The sequence below is a fragment of the Actinia tenebrosa genome, unplaced genomic scaffold, assembly GCF_029948245.1.
Source record: "Actinia tenebrosa isolate PJP-AT-01 unplaced genomic scaffold, QUT_ActTen_1.0 utg344__unscaffolded, whole genome shotgun sequence".
Lineage (NCBI taxonomy): Eukaryota > Metazoa > Cnidaria > Anthozoa > Actiniaria > Actiniidae > Actinia > Actinia tenebrosa.
The window spans coordinates 513,222-530,189 of record NW_028292606.1 but is presented as its reverse complement, the minus strand read 5'-3'; the positions used below and the strand labels follow the sequence as shown (position 1 = coordinate 530,189).

General features: G+C 38.2%; 1 protein-coding gene across 7 annotated transcripts in view; it reads left to right on the top strand.

Annotated features, from left to right (window-relative positions):
• The window catches only part of LOC116307005 (uncharacterized), a 130,204-nt gene that overhangs the window by 9,732 nt on the left and 103,504 nt on the right, over positions 1-16,968 (top strand). For all 7 annotated transcript variants that reach the window (XM_089025481.1, XM_089025480.1, XM_089025477.1 and 4 more), the window contains exons 3-24: positions 107-343; positions 845-1,138; positions 1,699-1,854; positions 3,302-3,451; positions 4,408-4,754; positions 5,460-5,697; positions 6,452-6,661; positions 6,755-6,961; positions 7,305-7,514; positions 7,671-7,871; positions 8,115-8,324; positions 8,599-8,805; positions 9,286-9,623; positions 10,129-10,291; positions 10,745-10,996; positions 11,275-11,466; positions 11,771-11,980; positions 12,344-12,681; positions 13,065-13,293; positions 14,059-14,393; positions 15,733-15,964; positions 16,071-16,277. In XM_089025481.1, coding sequence (XP_088881607.1) covers positions 107-343; positions 845-1,138; positions 1,699-1,854; positions 3,302-3,451; positions 4,408-4,754; positions 5,460-5,697; positions 6,452-6,661; positions 6,755-6,961; positions 7,305-7,514; positions 7,671-7,871; positions 8,115-8,324; positions 8,599-8,805; positions 9,286-9,623; positions 10,129-10,291; positions 10,745-10,996; positions 11,275-11,466; positions 11,771-11,980; positions 12,344-12,681; positions 13,065-13,293; positions 14,059-14,393; positions 15,733-15,964; positions 16,071-16,277 — 5,163 coding nt within the window. The remainder of the gene's footprint in view (positions 1-106; positions 344-844; positions 1,139-1,698; positions 1,855-3,301; positions 3,452-4,407; positions 4,755-5,459; positions 5,698-6,451; positions 6,662-6,754; positions 6,962-7,304; positions 7,515-7,670; positions 7,872-8,114; positions 8,325-8,598; positions 8,806-9,285; positions 9,624-10,128; positions 10,292-10,744; positions 10,997-11,274; positions 11,467-11,770; positions 11,981-12,343; positions 12,682-13,064; positions 13,294-14,058; positions 14,394-15,732; positions 15,965-16,070; positions 16,278-16,968) is intronic.

The following is a 16,968-nucleotide window of genomic DNA, read 5'->3' as shown; positions in this document are numbered from 1 at the left end:
TACAACTTTTTGTAGGAACACTGTTTTGGGGTTGATTGAAAATAAGAAACGTAACGCGACTGTCAGTGTTCGACGGCATGATATTTTTTCTCCCTCTTTTTCTCAGACCCTTGTAGGACTGTCAAGTGCAGGTACCAAGGAGAGATATGTGTGACAGATAGCAACAACAACCCACGGTGCGTCTGTCCGCCAAAATGTCCACCTGTCGCCTCCTCTCAGCGGGTGTGTGGATCTGATGGCATTTCATACTCCAGTGTCTGTGATTTACAACTTACTGCTTGCAGTCTTGGCATTACCATCCAGGCCAGATATAGAGGCTTATGTGGAGAGGGAGGAGAACCCAGTAAGTTCATCGACAAATAGTAACGATCATGCATGTCCATGTCATTGGGTTGTAAGTGCATGAGAAACACCACAGGAATCCCAGCATTTGCAATTTAATCAACTCTCAAAATTTATATTAGTCTCAGATAAACCTTTTCCCTTTATCTAGGTTAATTGAAATAATAATATATCGTTCAAAGCCAGGGGTGGGGCTGAGGGCCTGGGGTTGGGGTTGGGGTTGGGGTAGGTGTAGGGGGAGGCGGAGGGGGCATTAAATAAACCCGAACGTAATCCGTCACACAATAGAAAAACGACATAAATTTTTTTTTTTTTTTTTTTTTTTTTCCTTTTTGCAAACTGATTTTCGTTAAAAATCTATGCGTAATAAAAAAACCTACTTTGGTAAACGTATGCCAATTGTTTTCTTCTACTAAACGGTTCTCTAGAAAACAAATCTTCCTTAAATATGCCATTTACTGTAGCACAAAATGTTAATTCAATTTTCGTATATCATATAAAGTTACTAAGCCACAACGTGACAAGACGACAACTTCTCCTCCTGTTGTTACCATCGCAAGAACTACACCCAGGACTACCACTGCGTCAGTATCAGGAGCTGGAGTTCAAACCCGATGTCTCAAGCCTGCCAAACGAGGACGTTGTACACCATACAGAGTCGAAGTAAGATGGCACTTCAGTCAAGAGAAGAAGAACTGCGTTCCTTTTATCTACTTGGGTTGCGCTGGAACAGACGTGAGCGATGAAAACAACTTTGGAACAAAAGCCCAGTGTTTATCTGTCTGCCAGAAGAAAGGTACGTCAAGTTCCAAAAAAACCCCACTTTTTGCATTAAAAAAATAGATGTATACAACGTCGTTCTTGAACTTGAAAGATATTTACTTTTATTTTTCCCGGTCCGTTATATTAAAATTCGGGCGTTCTGATTGGCTGTTAGAGCGGGTGTTATTTTCAGTGTCTGCCCGTGGCCTGTTATTCTGACGTCATCCCCACGCGTTCATGGGATAAGGAATAGACCTTATTCGTGGTGTGACAATGTTTTCCCAATTCAACGTGACAAACCTCTGGGGGAATGAAGAGTATATTGTTTCGCAACTCGTCGGGATATCATCGTTATTCCTTTCGTATCCTTTGGGATACTCATGAATTTTTCGAAGAGTAAAAGCAAAAGAAAATGAAACCTCTGGAGGTTTGTCACGCTGAATTGGGAAAACATTGTCACACCACGAATAAGGTCTATTGCTAAATAAGTCGAAAAGTAAAGGGGAAAAAATTATTATTTAACGTTAAAAGATGGCCACTAGTTTATCATTTTACTGACCTTGTATTTCTTTCTTATGAATTAAATTATTTTAGAAGCAACTAGAGATAGTGCATGTCCAAAAGTCACCCGACCAAACCGCTGCCCTGTTGGAGTTCGTGATCAATGTTCAAATGATGTCAACTGTCAAATAGGGTTGAAATGCTGCTCAAGCGGATGCTTTTTAAGATGCATCAAACCTCCCCGTCCAGGTATAGAAACTCGTTTCATGAAAACAAAAATTATTGACATAATTTCGTATTGACTTGAAGTAATAAAAATAGGCCGTTTGCATGAAGGCGTCATTTCACTTCCACTACCAAAATCCTTCGCGAATTTTGTTTCTTATTCAAATTTGTATTTCCTTGTAAGAATTACATAAGACAATAGGACTTTTGCATGATGGCGTCATTGACGTCTACTACCGACTCCCTTGCACACTTTCTTTTGTTCCGTTAATTTACAACAACTGTCTTACATTTCTCATGAGGAAATACAAATTTGAATAAGAAAGCATTTTGATAGTGGATGTCAAATGACGACATTATGCAAATGTCCTATTTAACAAATAAAATACATTTACTGTGTTTGCACACGCTAATGCAAACCGAGATGTGAATGGGAGAATTCGAGAGCAGATCAGTGCAAACACGAGGCGTAGCCGTTTGCACCTGCTCGAGTATTCTCCCAACCACATCGAAGTTTGCATTAGCCTGTGCAAACACAGTAAATGTATTTTATTTGTTTTATAAAATTATTTTCTTCAATTAAAACAAAAATAATGAAACACGATTGAATAAAACAGAAGAATTTAATTCAAAGTTTTAAATGCAAATTCTCCTTACATACTTGTGCATTTGCAATAGCCAATCAAATTGCGCGACAGAAGACGCTTAACCAATCAAATTGCGAGTTTGATCCGACTCGCCTCCAAACATGAAATTCAAGTTGAAAATTTCTTATTTCAAAGCGAGAAGAAGCCAAACTTTTATACCGACTTTCTCCCTTGAGAAAGAGCCTTTTACAAGCAAATCTAGATAAAATAGTAATTCCAAAGCTTAACCAATGGCTTTAGTCATTCTAGACTGAGAAGAAAACACTATTTTGGGAGTTAGAACTCGCTAAATTCAAGCTTGATTTCTGTCTGTGTTGTTGAAAGAGTTCGGCGAGATTCTCAAAGTTCAGGCTGGCAAATCTGGATTTTTGCTGTTTTGTTGAAGTCTCTTCTGGTGGTTCTACTATTTCAGTTGCTTCCTCAGGAAAGTCAAAGTCTAAGCTTGGAAAATTAGCCATATTCTTCTAATTTTACTGGAGTTATGACTATTTGTGTACAAGTACAACTTCCAAACAAAACTCAAATTTTCCCGCCGGTGTCGACGAGCGTCACAACCGTTTTGCACAGGGAAATGCAAACACGGCTCTCGGCCAGTGACAGCACGCGTACTATCTGAATTATTTTATAATGATGCATATTGACTGAACAAAAGAAAGAGTGCAAAGGATTCTGGTAATGGTAGTAAATGTTGCAATAACGCAAGTGACCTATTGTTGATATATATTGGAGAATCAATATTAATCAATAATAATCGATAATAAAATAAATAAATAATTATCAATTCATACGTTTTTGAAGATACGGGAAATGCTTTCATTTTTCAGATAAACCAGGTAGGTGTCCCATACCAGATGACGACTCTGACTGTGACGGCATCAAACAAGATGATTGCAGTAGTGATCAAGATTGTAAAGAAAACTTGAAGTGTTGCAAACAAGGTTGTGGCCTCACGTGCGTTAGTCCAGCAAAACCAGGTATAGTTTCAAATTCAACTTTGCAAATCAGTAAAAAAATACTAATATGTCTTGGTTGTTTTTATGAAAAAAAATCTCGTGAAAGCTCTTTTTACGAGAGAGAGGGGTCAGTGGAGGCTTCTCTCCCACGCGCAACCTTGAATATAAGTTGAAGAAATTTGTATTACGTTGGAAAAAAAAATACTCTAATATAAAGATTTTTTTTACAAATCATATCAATCGGGAATGAAAAGTGGCATTTTAATTGCTCGTATTCTTACCTAATCCAATTGGAATTCAGGAGTATTGAGTGCAAAGCGTAAGAGTGGAGAAAAAAAAAAAAGAAGAAAAAAAACCCAGAAAAAGCCAGGAGAAAACCTCTTGAACCCTCATTTGACTCTAGCTAAACTTTTAAAAAACATTTTTAAACGGCCTAATGGAAAAAGCTTGACATTCCGCACTTAGCCGCCCTTCAGTCACTTAATGTTTTTAAAGTGTATTTAATTGAAAGATTAACACATATTGCTTATTAAAATAGAAATAATTATCATCTTAATTTCTTTACTTTATCAGTAACAAAACTGATAAGTAATTGATAAGTAACGATAGTGCATTTAAAACATGCACGCCGTGACCATGGGAATTGATGTCTTCTCTTGTGAAGTATACACCTAATTCAAAAAACGTTGTTGGTTGGAATTGTGGGTTGTAAGCTGTAAATTGTTTGTGGCTTTAATTAGTAGTGCGCAAAAAGTTAATATCTTGATATATTAACTTTGAGCGATGAGCTTCGCTAGCAAACTATCTGGGTAAGTGTATATTGAATTTTTAACGAGAAAACACTCAGTCCCCCACAATTCCAATCGGTCTCGGATTTCTGATTTCAAATATCCAACCGACAACGTTTTTTGAAATTGGTGTATATTACTGTAGTCATTACCATTTTTTAAGTTCTCTTATTCTTTTCTTTTTTAAAGATAAGCGATGCAAAACCATACTAGATGTCGCCTTCTTGATCGATTCTTCGGGAAGTATCCGCCCAAGCCATTGGAAAATCATGCTCACATTTATAAAACAAGTTGTCGAAGCTATTGAGGTTTCGCAAGACGGTAGTCACGTGGCTGCCATCTCATACTCATCCACTCCAACCGTCGATTTCAAATTTAACACTTTTACTGGAGCGAAACTGAATCCAACAGAAATCAATATCAAGATCGATAGCATAAGACATAAAAGACATTACACCTACATTGACAGGGCTCTTAAACTAGCCAATCAAGAGCTCTTCACAACCGCTGGCGGGATGAGAGATTCCGTGAAAAAGGTAATTTAAGTAACGATGCCGTTTAGAACGATAGCACCCAACGGCAAGGCATGCGCAGTGAAGATTTCTATAATTGGATTAAATAATTATATCCAAGCTCTCTGATTAGCCGGAAAAAAAGTCATTGTATTTTTTACGGAAAAACGCCGAAATTGTACCGAATTGTCATTCCATTTGCCAAAGATACATCTGAACTATTGTCCGAATTTTTTTTAGACCAATCATATGTGGGGAACACTCGGAAATCGTTCCCCACATACAATTTGTTCCAAACTCGCCTATGTTATCAATCGTTGTTCAACAAGTCTGCTCGCCAATTTACGGCAACTATACCGGACTTGCATAAGAACAAGAACGAAAATAAGTTTGAATTTGGCGCTTTTCGAATTTAAGCCAATAAGATTGAAAAAATATAATGTAATTAACACTGCCGTAATCCAAATCGTAAACGGCTGCCCATGCCGCGGGCCTATTGTTCTCGCTATCGTTCTGAACGGCATCGTTACTTAATTGGTTTTTTCGTTGATGGCTATGATTTAATTAACCAATATTTAACTGAAAAATTAACAGATAGGAATATTTTTCTTTCTTTCTTTCTTTTTCTTCTTCTTTTTTTTTTTTTTTTTTTTTTTTTTAATAATTTTATTTAGTTTTTTCATCATTTTCATCAATAGTCCAAAATGCTTTTTTGATGCTCTTGTTCAGATATTGATTGTGACAACTGATGGTTTCCAAACTAAACGAAAAATGCACACAAAGCTGGACAAAGCTTCCCAACCTATCAAGGATAAAGGAGTTGAAGTCTTTGCCATTGGTATTGGCAGTGCGCTAAACGAGAAAGAGCTTCTGCAAATAGCTTCCAAACCTTCCAATGTTATCAAAGTCAAGTCATTTGATGATCTATCCAAGTTATACTATAAATTAACTCCACAAATTTGCAAAGGTGATTGCAATACGATGATTATTTTGTGCACTATAAATATCGAAGTAAAGGTGTATCACTAGATGGGTAGATAGACACGGGGTGTAACATTTAACAGTAATGAAACTAGTACATTTGTAGCCCACATAAATGCTTAAACATTTAAGGGCCTAACAAATTCTTTGCAAGGAATAAGGGGCCAGAGACCGTTATTCGGTGAGTGGGACCTAAAAAACGTTCTGTACGTTGCATAGGATAATAATAATAATAATAATAATAATAATAATAATAATAATAATATTTATTTATACACGATAAGTTATATACAGCGTAGCTGATGTGGTCGTGTTCTAATCCTAGGTCCTAAGCTATACTAGGATTAAGGACAGGATATTGATACATTTTACAAATATCCGTTTGCGCCCACCTTTTTTTGGAAAAATAAGCAGTTTCGTTGTCTAGATATACTCAGCAAAGTACTAAATCGCAAGAGAAAGCCGGTTTTTGAAAACTAGTAAAACAAGAATTAATTAGAAACCTTCTTTTGATAAGGAAGTAAAACTAGTTGGATAATATATAACTTATTAGATATTTTAGGGTGCAGTATGGGTGGATATTTTGACTTCGTGTTCTACCTCGCGCTGGCAGGTTCGATAAAACACTGCAGTCCAGACAAAATATCCACCCGTACTGCAACCAAAAATGTCTAATAAGGTATAATATGTGTTTGGAGACAAAGAAATAATTATTTTTGTACGACATTGTCTTGTCATAGAGCCAGAACTCACTAAATGTCAAACCCAAAAACGCTCAGCTTTGAGGAATCGAAGTCCAGGTGACTTTGTCCCTCATTGTAAACCAGATGGGAGCTTTGACAATGTGCAGTGCCACGGTGACGAATGTTATTGCGTAGACAAAAACGGAAAAGAGATATATGGAACGCGAGCAAGACTTGAAGCCGGACAGCCACAATGTTCAGCAGCAGGTTAGTATTTTTTTCAAGACTAGAAGAACGTCCAAACGCTTCCTTGTTAAAATTAGATTTGCAGTAAGTTAAATTTATTTCATTTGTTTGTAGCCAAAAAGGCGACGCCATGTCAGGTAGCATACACAAGGGCCCTTGATAATCGTGCTGTTGGCGCACACGTCCCAAGGTGTAAAAGTGACGGACGATACGAGGAAGTCCAGTGTGAAGGTTCTTCTGGATACTGCTGGTGCGTCGATGCTCAAGGACAAGAATTACCGGGTACAAGAACAAGACGTAGCATCAAATGCCCTCATCCTGGTAGGTGACAACTCTTCTACTTCTACTCATATCAAGAAATGTTAAAGAATGACAATCCTTAAATGTCAAGTGTCTACTGCTGCAGCTATTGCATTCCTCCCAATACTTTCCCTCTTTCCCCTTTCGACCACCACCGTTATTTAATCCCAGTGCGATTACTTTCTCTCATACCTTCTCGTTTGTTAAAATCGCAGTCAATTGAATTTCATTGCCATATCTGCACAGGCAAACGTTTGTCACAACCAACATCATCGATCACCAACAAAACACGATCACGCCTTCACTTGTCCTTTTTACGTATCACCATCACATAACACCAAAATCATCCTGTTACCATTTACAGATCACAAGCAGACCAAATGTATGAAGCGCTATATAGACTTGTCACGCAATCCAGTTTCTGGTCAATACATCCCCTGGTGTAAACCTGATGGCAGTTTCCACTGGATCCAGTGTTACAGCTCATATTGCTTCTGCGTAGACAAGGACGGTAGCGAGTTGAGAGCAACAAGGCTTGACAACGCCGCAGGAAGACCAAAGTGTACCGAAAGAGGTAACGCATTATGAGCATTATTTCGTTAAAGAAGTTTTTTTTAAAGAAAATAATAAAAAATTACAGCAGAACGGCCCATACCTGTATACCAAAACTTTAAACCTTACAATAACAAAATAGACTTTAGTCCTTATTGTTTTCTTTCTATATGTGCAGGTGGAATGTTAACCCCTTGCCAAAGAAGATACCAACAGGCTCAGGCCAACCCAGGAGCCTACGCACCTCGATGTCGAGCTGATGGAAGCTTTGAAGAAGTACAATGTGACCGTAGAAACATGTTCTGTTGGTGTGTTGATCAATTTGGTAATCAAATCCCGAGGACTCGAAGCAGGGAACAAATACGCTGCCCTCGACTCGGTAATATGAACATTTTGAAAAATATAGCGAACAAAGAGTGACATTGTTTTAAGGTCCGATGTTTCCATATCTCATCGCCGTCAACGTACGATTGACATGGGTGATACGATATTTTGAATAGCAATGTAAAAACGTGGATGGAAGGAAGGGGACTTCTAATAATTGAGCTTCAAAATGGGTTTTTCTTCAAAAGAGTAAAATATTTTCGCTGCAATTAATTTCTGCTATTTTATATATTTCTAGGTGGAGTTGTCCCTCAATGTTGGAAGGAATACCAAAAAGCATTGCGAGATTATCGACCTGGTCAGTTTGTACCATGGTGCCAAAGTGATGGAAATTTCCGTCCCATTCAATGCCACGGATTATTCTGTTACTGCGTAGACAAAAATGGACAAGAGATATCAGGAACTAGGACTTACATTTACACTGGCAAGCCACAATGCACTTATAAGGGTGAGTACACATACCTACTATACAATAACATGGCTGACTTGAACAAAGTTAGAAACCTATAAATTTAGCAACTATAATGAAAGGACGACGTTTTCTATTCATATTGGTGTTAGTAGTCGTACGATCCGTGCACTGATGCTCCAGGTGGAAGGGGGTAGTGCGTCCCAATCATTCATCAATTAAACTTCGTTCAGTGACGTGAAAATAAAACACAAATGAGCAATGGCACCTCATATTTAATAATGTATATTTTTTCGTTTTGCCTTGATATTAGCTGGTACACTGACTAAATGTCAAAACCGTTACTGGGCAGCCATCAACAACCCAACACCAGGAGTATACACCCCTCAGTGTACACGAAACGGGGCTTATGAACCAGTGCAGTGCAGTGTATCATCAGGAGAATGTTGGTGTGTAGGACCTAATGGAAACGAAATACCCAATACGCGTTCCAAATCAGCTATAACATGCCCGAACATCCGTGAGTATACCTTCTTTATTTTTCAAACATTTTTACAGACACACAAAAAAAAAAAAAAAAAAAAAAAAATGAAGCGAAACAAAGGGCTTCGAGTAAATGACGCGCGAATCAATTTTACTTGAGAAGCTTTAATTAATCGAAAATGTCCCGCAATAGACCTCTTTAGCTTGGACGTCATGGTTTGCCCATTTCGGACCACTATGTGTCATTACCTTGAGTATAAATTCTTCGTTTGGATGCAAATGAAACAAGAAATCCTATTCTTGAGCTCAAAAAAATAATACGTGGTCTGAAATAAAAAGGAAAAACCAAGTTTAAGAGGTCTATTGTCTGCAACCTAAATCTATTTGTTTCCAAATTTTAGATAAAAAGGAATTAGTAAAGGGAAGGGGACTTCGCTAAGAGGGAAAAGCAACCACTTCTTACTTCCCAGCTCTCCTCTTTATGCACCAATTTAAAATTATTCTTTTTTTACTTTAGTCTCGCGAGGACCGGCACTTGACATTGGCTTTGTGATAGACTCTTCTTCACCAGTCAACTGGGCTCAGGTGCAAAACTTTGCCAAGTGGGTCGTAGGAAAAACCACTGTCTCTGCTTACGGGGCACATTTTGGATTCATACCATACGCAGCAACGGCCAAGATAGCATTTGCCTTCAATGCTTTGTCAGGGTCTAGTTATAAGTCCGAAGCCGTTAATACTCGTATTGATAACATTCTGCAAGTTGGTGGTAATGAAAGACGACTTGATGTTGCTTTGAACTTGGCGTACAATAGTTTGTTCACTACACAAGGAGGAGCAAGACGTGAAGCTAAAAAGGTACCCTTTTGATGGCAGTGATAAATTAATTTATGCTTATCATAAGCTACAGGCAGCACTTAGCAGCATTTACTTAACGTAACAAAAATTCAAGTGTTCAATTAAGTTTGTTAATAAAAGGTTAACAGAAACAACGAACCCCGTGTCATAAGCCAAAGTCAGGAAATTAACCTATCTTTAAAAGACGGTTAGTTATCTCTTAGTCTCTTATCTCTTATATATTAATGGCGCCCAAAAGTTCATCATCTTATCTGTCTGAGTTAATTAAAATCAACTTCACAAATCTGATAAAATAAGCCGCCTTCTTACATAGAAAAAACATTATTAGTCAAGTAGATAAATATGATTAAATTTCAGGGAATGTAATATGTACACGATGAAAACCTTCTCGATCAGGGTTAACCTTGAATCTCTTTTCGCACTATTTTATATTTATATATCTAACAGAACTGCAAGATCTTTTGTAGCCCTTCTCTAACCACCCCGCCCGTCTATTGATCTCTAGATACTCGTGGTTTTCATTGGTGGTCCGCTATCAGCTCAATATGCTGCAGCTCGGGCTCAAGTGACACGGCAACTTCAAGCTCTAGGAGTTCAAATAAAGACCATCAATGTCGGCTCACAGTTGCCACCAAACTCCTACCCCACTGTTGAAAACCTATTGCCAGGTTAGTCAGAGTATTTTGTCAGTATACTACATCACAATATCAATATATCACTTAACACCTTCAAGAAACAATTGACGGCATATTCATTTAAAAACGCCTATAGTTACTTATGACACCAGATTTCATATTATTTTTTACTATATATTTTTTAGATTATTAGATATGTCATTGATGATGATATTGAGGATAGTGATGATGATGATGATAATGATGATGATAATATTAATGATAATAACGATTAAGTAGGTAGAGGTTTTGTAGAATAAAATGATAGTATTTTTAAAAGTATTTACTAAGCTTACATAAATGGTAGTTCAATATATAACATCAGCAATTGTAACTAGAAGCTCAATATAAGCATCTGTGACGTTAGTCATGAACTCATATTTCATTTATTTCAATAGCAAAGGTCACGTTATTTATCATAATATTAATTGAATATTTAATCAATAGTTGCGTCAAGCTGTATCCAGCAATACTATCAAGCCATACGTCAATACTCAGCTGGGGCTTTTATACCTCGCTGCAAACCAGATGGAAGCTTCGAGATGATGCAGTGTCATAAATCGTATTGCTACTGTGCTAACGAAAACGGAATAGAAGTAGCAGGAACACGCCTAGATGTCAAGTATGGCACTCCACATTGCCTACATCTGGAGCCTGGAGCAACCTGTGAGAGATGTGCACCCGGGACGTCACCAATAAGTAAGAGAAATACTTAGTTATTGAACGCAGGTTTTAAATATTTGGAAATCCGTCGCTCAAGCTTAAAGTCGGTAGCAAGTGAGGGGCCCCCTGAAACAACCTCCCCCAATTCCTCTCTAACACATTATTATCGTTAAAAAACAACATAAAGTTATAAGAAATTTAAAATATCCAGGTCCAAATAGGAGGATGAGATGATACTGGGAATGAGTTGCCAAATTGGCTACAATTCAATGTAAAAAATAATACGAAGTAAAAATAATGTTTGTGGTAAATAGGAGCAACATTGTCAGAATGCCAAAAACGACGCCTTTCAAGGGCTGAGTCACATGTACCCAACTGCAAACAAGATGGAACATACGAAGAAGTACAATGTGATCGGGTGACAAAACAGTGTTGGTGTGTGGATAACACAGGAAGAGAAATATGGGGAACAAGGAGCAAGTCCGACATCAGATGTGCCCCAACAGGTAAGTGGCCTACATTTGCTATCATCAAGTATCCTTTAAATTTAATAATTTAGAGAAAGTTGAGGACCGGAGTGAGCAAGGTCGTCATATAGTATAACATTATTTTGTCTAATTATCATTATGTTTGTAAAGACCCTTGCTTTGTTGTTCTCTTGCTAATATCCAGGCACCCCACGAATCGTTTGCAATGCAAGTATCTAGTAAGCTATATTATTGTACTACGCTACGTACGTGGTCCAGTTACGTTCTGAGAGAAAAAAAAGAGAGAATGAAATCAACTTCCATGAAACGTATCTAATTTCAGGTGCTTCACTCACAAAATGTCAACTTCATCATCAAAGAGTGCTACGCTCATCAGATCCCTCTTCATACATCCCTCGCTGTACCCCCGAAGGTGACTACGTCAAACAGCAATGCTGGGGTGCAGAGTGCTTCTGTGTTGATCAGACGGGTAGAAGAATGGATGGTACTTCGGTGAAAATATCCGAGGGTACACCAAACTGCGAAAAGAAACGTAAGTTTAACTAACAATATTGAAAAACGTATCGTTGTACTCAAACCGAGGGTTTCCGATATGAACGACTCTAAATGATAGAAAAATGAATGCATCTGTTAAAGTCCGGCTTGAGGGTGGGGCTGTACGGCATTTTTTCCCTAAGAAATTATAGAGTCGTTTTATTTGATTTCCTTTTTTATGGTTCAAGTTCAACGGCGAGAAAAGAATACAATATTTTCTCGTCATTTAACCTGATTTATAAAAATAGTTACTATAAATGTAATAATAACACTTCTAAAATATAGTCAAAGGAATAGAAAAAAAGCAGAATAGATTAGCTATTTTTTTTTTCATTAAAGCTATCTTAATATATTGTTGTAGTCCAAAGGAGACCCCTGGATCTCGCCATTTTGGTTGACACATCAGCTAGAATTCCAACATCTCAATGGCAAGCTGTCCTAAACTTCGTCAAGACAATATTGGATGGTTTTGAGGTTTCTAATAACGGCACTCATGTTGCTCTCGTACCCTTTGGTGAAAAAGCAAGCGCAACCTTATTCTTCAACAAAATCAAGCATTGGAGCAGGGCCAAAGTAAAAGTATACATCGATGCGATAAAGCAGACGCCAGGCTCTCAGCGGAGAGTGGATTTAGCTCTTCTTCATGCCAAAACTAAAGTATTCCAAGAATTCGCTGGAATGAGACCTGAAGCAAGAAAGGTAAACTACCCATGCATGATTAGGTTCGCCGACATAATTTCGTTTCGTTTTTAGCGATCAATTCAATAAACGGAAAGAGCGCGCGTGTGCAAGTTGATGTCGCACGGGAATAGGGTAGGGCAAAATTTAAACTGCATCCGGTTACTAAAAATAGCCCAACCGGGAATTTACATGACGCTCGCGTTATTAAGAAGTTCCCCTCTCTCATTTATGCTCTCTTGTTCCAACCTATTCGAATCTGTGGTTGGAAGTCGTTTACTCTCGCCACGTTAGATGATGTTTTGCCTTTGATATTCTGTTCTCTGCACCACCATCATTTACTGTTCAAATGAGAATTATAAGTTAAGATTAAATAGCTGTAAATTCTCTAATTTGTTTTTCAGGTAATTTTGACGATTGTAGTTGGCAGACAATCTGCAGGCGTTACTCCATTAACAGACCTTGTAAGTGACTTGGAACAAAGCGGCGTAAGCCTGTACTCCATTGGCGTTCGAGGAGCAGCTTCTCTTCAGAGACTACAAATGATGGCATCAGGACCTCAATTTGCCCGAGAAGCCACCATTGCAAACATGGCAGACCAAGCGCCCTATTATATTAATTCTATCAGAAGAAGTAAGTACTTGGATAAACTAATGCACAACTTCTGTAAATTGCGTCGGATGGTGGACATCTATTTGTCCTACAGGAGCCCGTTTTGGGTAGCTACAGTTACATATAAACCGAGAAAACTACGCAATATATATATGGGGGAGGTGAATCAGGAGTAGTAAAAGCTCTTGTTTGTAACATATTGTTATGATATTCCTATTTACAAATTTAGAAAAAGATGTTCGGCCTTTTGGAACCTGATTATTTAATTGATAATGCCGATCCGATGAAAAAGTGTATTATAAATTTCATGTGCCCGATATGGGATTCGAACACGCGCCCACTAATATATCAACGCCAGAGAGGCGTACATCTTTCTCATTACTATCATTATTATCTTTGCGGTTTTTGCTGACAATTTTTCATTGGCTGTGACAAATTCGTGTCTACCCAAATGCTTTGGCCAGTCTCCGATCAGGAGATGAGCACCTATACTTCCTGAATTGAACAAAATGCTTTTTACTTATGAGAAAGTCGATAGATGTTGAAGCTATGGCTTCATGGTTTCCCATTTCTGACAGTGTTCCCCCCCCCCCCCCCCCCCCTTCTTTCTGTTTTTTATAACGTTCTTATTCGAGTGTACTAATGTATTTATCAGAGATTAGGGAAAGCAAAAAAGAATCATAATGAAGTAAATGACACGCGTTCTGAGATGAAGCACGATAAATTCAGAGGGGCTACTTACTGACCATTCGTGCAAATTAAACTGCTAATGTCCTATTGTTCCAGGTCTAAGCCCAAGAATGGACATTGGATTTGTGGTTGATGCCTCAGCTAGAGTCAACTGGCCTCGAGTAATCCAATTTGCTAAAGCAATGCTTCGCCAGTTTCACATCTCTAACGATGGAGACCATGTCGGGTTTATAACTTACAGCTTAACCCCAGCTCTTGGTTTCCGATTCAATACTCTCAGTGGGAGCGGTTACACAGTTAGCGGAGTCGAAGGTCTTATTGACAAACTTGTACGTCTACAAGGTCAAGGCAGAAGACTGGACTTGGCATTAGATATGGCTAATCAACGATTGTTCAGTGCAGCGGGTGGTGCAAGGCCTTATGCAAAACAAGTAAGGCTTCGTGTTAAACGTCGAATTTCACATAAGCCAAATCTAATGACATCAAGAAAGACCGCCTTGTTATCCATTGTTTGAATGAACATAAATGAATTTACCATAAAATAGAAAGGTCAACACTATAATTGCCTGTAATAATAAGGCGTAGGCAAGGCGTAGTAATAGGCCACTTTAGGAAATGAGTGAAGGACTGGGAAAGAGTATATAGAAGGTATTGATAATCAATCTTATTAAAAATATATTTCCATGACGAGAAAGAGCACATCGAAATTAACAGGTTTCTGCAGTTTGGCTTCAATTTCCTAAGTAACAGCTAAATTATAAGCAATCAAAAACATCAAAAATTGCAAAGAAATGTATGTTTACTAGCTAGGGATAAGTTAGTCCAGTCCCAGACCCTTTTTAGCCCGCTCCGTCGAGCGCCTGGTCGCGCTAGGGACAAGCGTACTTAGTAACCATACATTTCTTTGTAATATTTGAGATGTTTGGGAGGTTGCTAAAATAAGGTATGAAACCCAAAATCTTGAAACTCCAGAAGTTTACTAATTTCGATGTACTTTTTCTTGTTATGGTGTTTATTTTTTAACTAATTCTAAAAACTCGCTCCCAGTCCCAAGCTCGTTTCAAAAGTGGCCAGTTGGGAATTACATCTTATTTCACTTTTTTTGATTTCCAAACTTGATAAACCGGCACCCGGTTAGCTAAGTTGGTAAGAGCGTCGATAGGTCGTGGTTCAAGCCTCGGCCGGACCAACACTCAGGTCTTAAAATAACCGAGAAAGAAGGTGCTACCCACATTTACATCTACATCTGCAAATGGTTAGACCTTCACGTGGTTCGGATGACCACATTAAGGGCGGTCCCGTCCCTAATTAACTATAGACGTTAAAAGAGGACCACGAGTTTATCAGTTAAAATTATTGTCAAGTGTTATCCTCTATAAACAAAGCTAATTTAATTTATTTTTATTTATTTATCCCAGGTGGGTAGGATTTGATAGGTTTATCCCTTGATTAGAGGGTCTTTCTTCGTGGTCCTCTGGTTTTCCTTTCTCCGCAAAACCTAACACGGCAAAATCCATTTCGATCTATGAGTTAGCCATGTACAAGTGTTTTTTTTTTTTTGTTGTTTTGTTTCGTTTTGTTTAATATCCTAGTGTTTCAGGGAACCGATAAAATAGCGGTACATAGGATCGAAGGGAATTACTTCTAGTGTTTATCCTGAATGAGTAGTATCGATTCGGGGTGTACCCTTATCCCCTTCATAATCTTTGGTTTACAACGACTACAGGCTAATATTGGGAATTAAAAATTCTACATTTTTTCCTGTTATAGGTCCTCATTTTACTCTCAGGCGCTTCCTGGTCTCCACAACACCAACAAAGCATACTAGCTGCTTCAGCAAGACTTGAACGCAAAGGAGTTAAATTGTACTCTGTAGCAATTGGCGCAGTCAACCCTTCCGAACATTATAACGTCACGAAAAACGAGAACAGATACTTCCGTACAATTGACTATGACGAACTAGAAAGACTCGCTCCAAGGCTTGGACACAGTATTAACAAACGTGAGTTTGCGCAAATCATCGCATGAATAGCTTTGCTTTGCATTTGTAGGTCATTACTCTTTTTCTACTCAGACAACAATATGCTAATAGTCTTTGATTTCCACAGAGCCAATGATGCATCTGTGTCAAAAAGATAATCAAGAACAAAATAGGCTGAGTCAACCTGGTGAACATATAGCAAAATGCAAGAGAACAGGCATGTATGAAGAAATACAGTGTGAGCCATCCTCAAGACGATGTTGGTGTGTCGATCCAAATGGAAACGAAGTCCCTGGAACCAGGAGTAATGGAAGAATCAGTTGTCCAGCAATTGGTAAGTACGGCGGGGAAATAATTGAATGCAGGCCCATCGCTAGGACCTTGAAAGGGGAGGTTTGTTTTTCTACCAATCTTGCATTGGTTTTGCCATTTCTTGAAAAACTAAACTAGCGCTAAACATTATATCGTACTCCTACGAAAGTGGAGAGAGAGAGAGAGAGAGAGGGGGGGGGGGGGGGGATAAACCATCGAACCACCCCTAGCGACGGACCTGGAATGAACAGTTTGACGGATGATCAAATGAACAAACAGACGGGTTGACTCTCCGTACAGTCAAAAGCATCGGGCAGAAGTCTATTGTCCTATGCGACATGAACTTACAGTTGAGTGATTTTCAAAGATCAACATATCAACGGAGAAGCAGTTTAGCAGAATAAACTACATAAAAGCCTGTTATGAGTTGATGTCTTAGCGAATTTCGCCGGATTTAAAAAAAAAAATCGTTAAGGAAAGGCGCTTTCGTTACTGTTTAACTATGCTGGTAGCCCTACTCTTTTCACTCAACAAGAAAATAAAAAGGCTCATATTTTTACTGACGACTTTAAAAAGTTAAAATTTAAAATGTTATCACCAAAGCAAGATCAATTACATCTTGACTAATGAAGACTGTGGCATATGCAGTTGAAATATCTATAATTTTTTTTGCTCTGAAACCAGAAATTTATATATTGATAATCAATACTTTT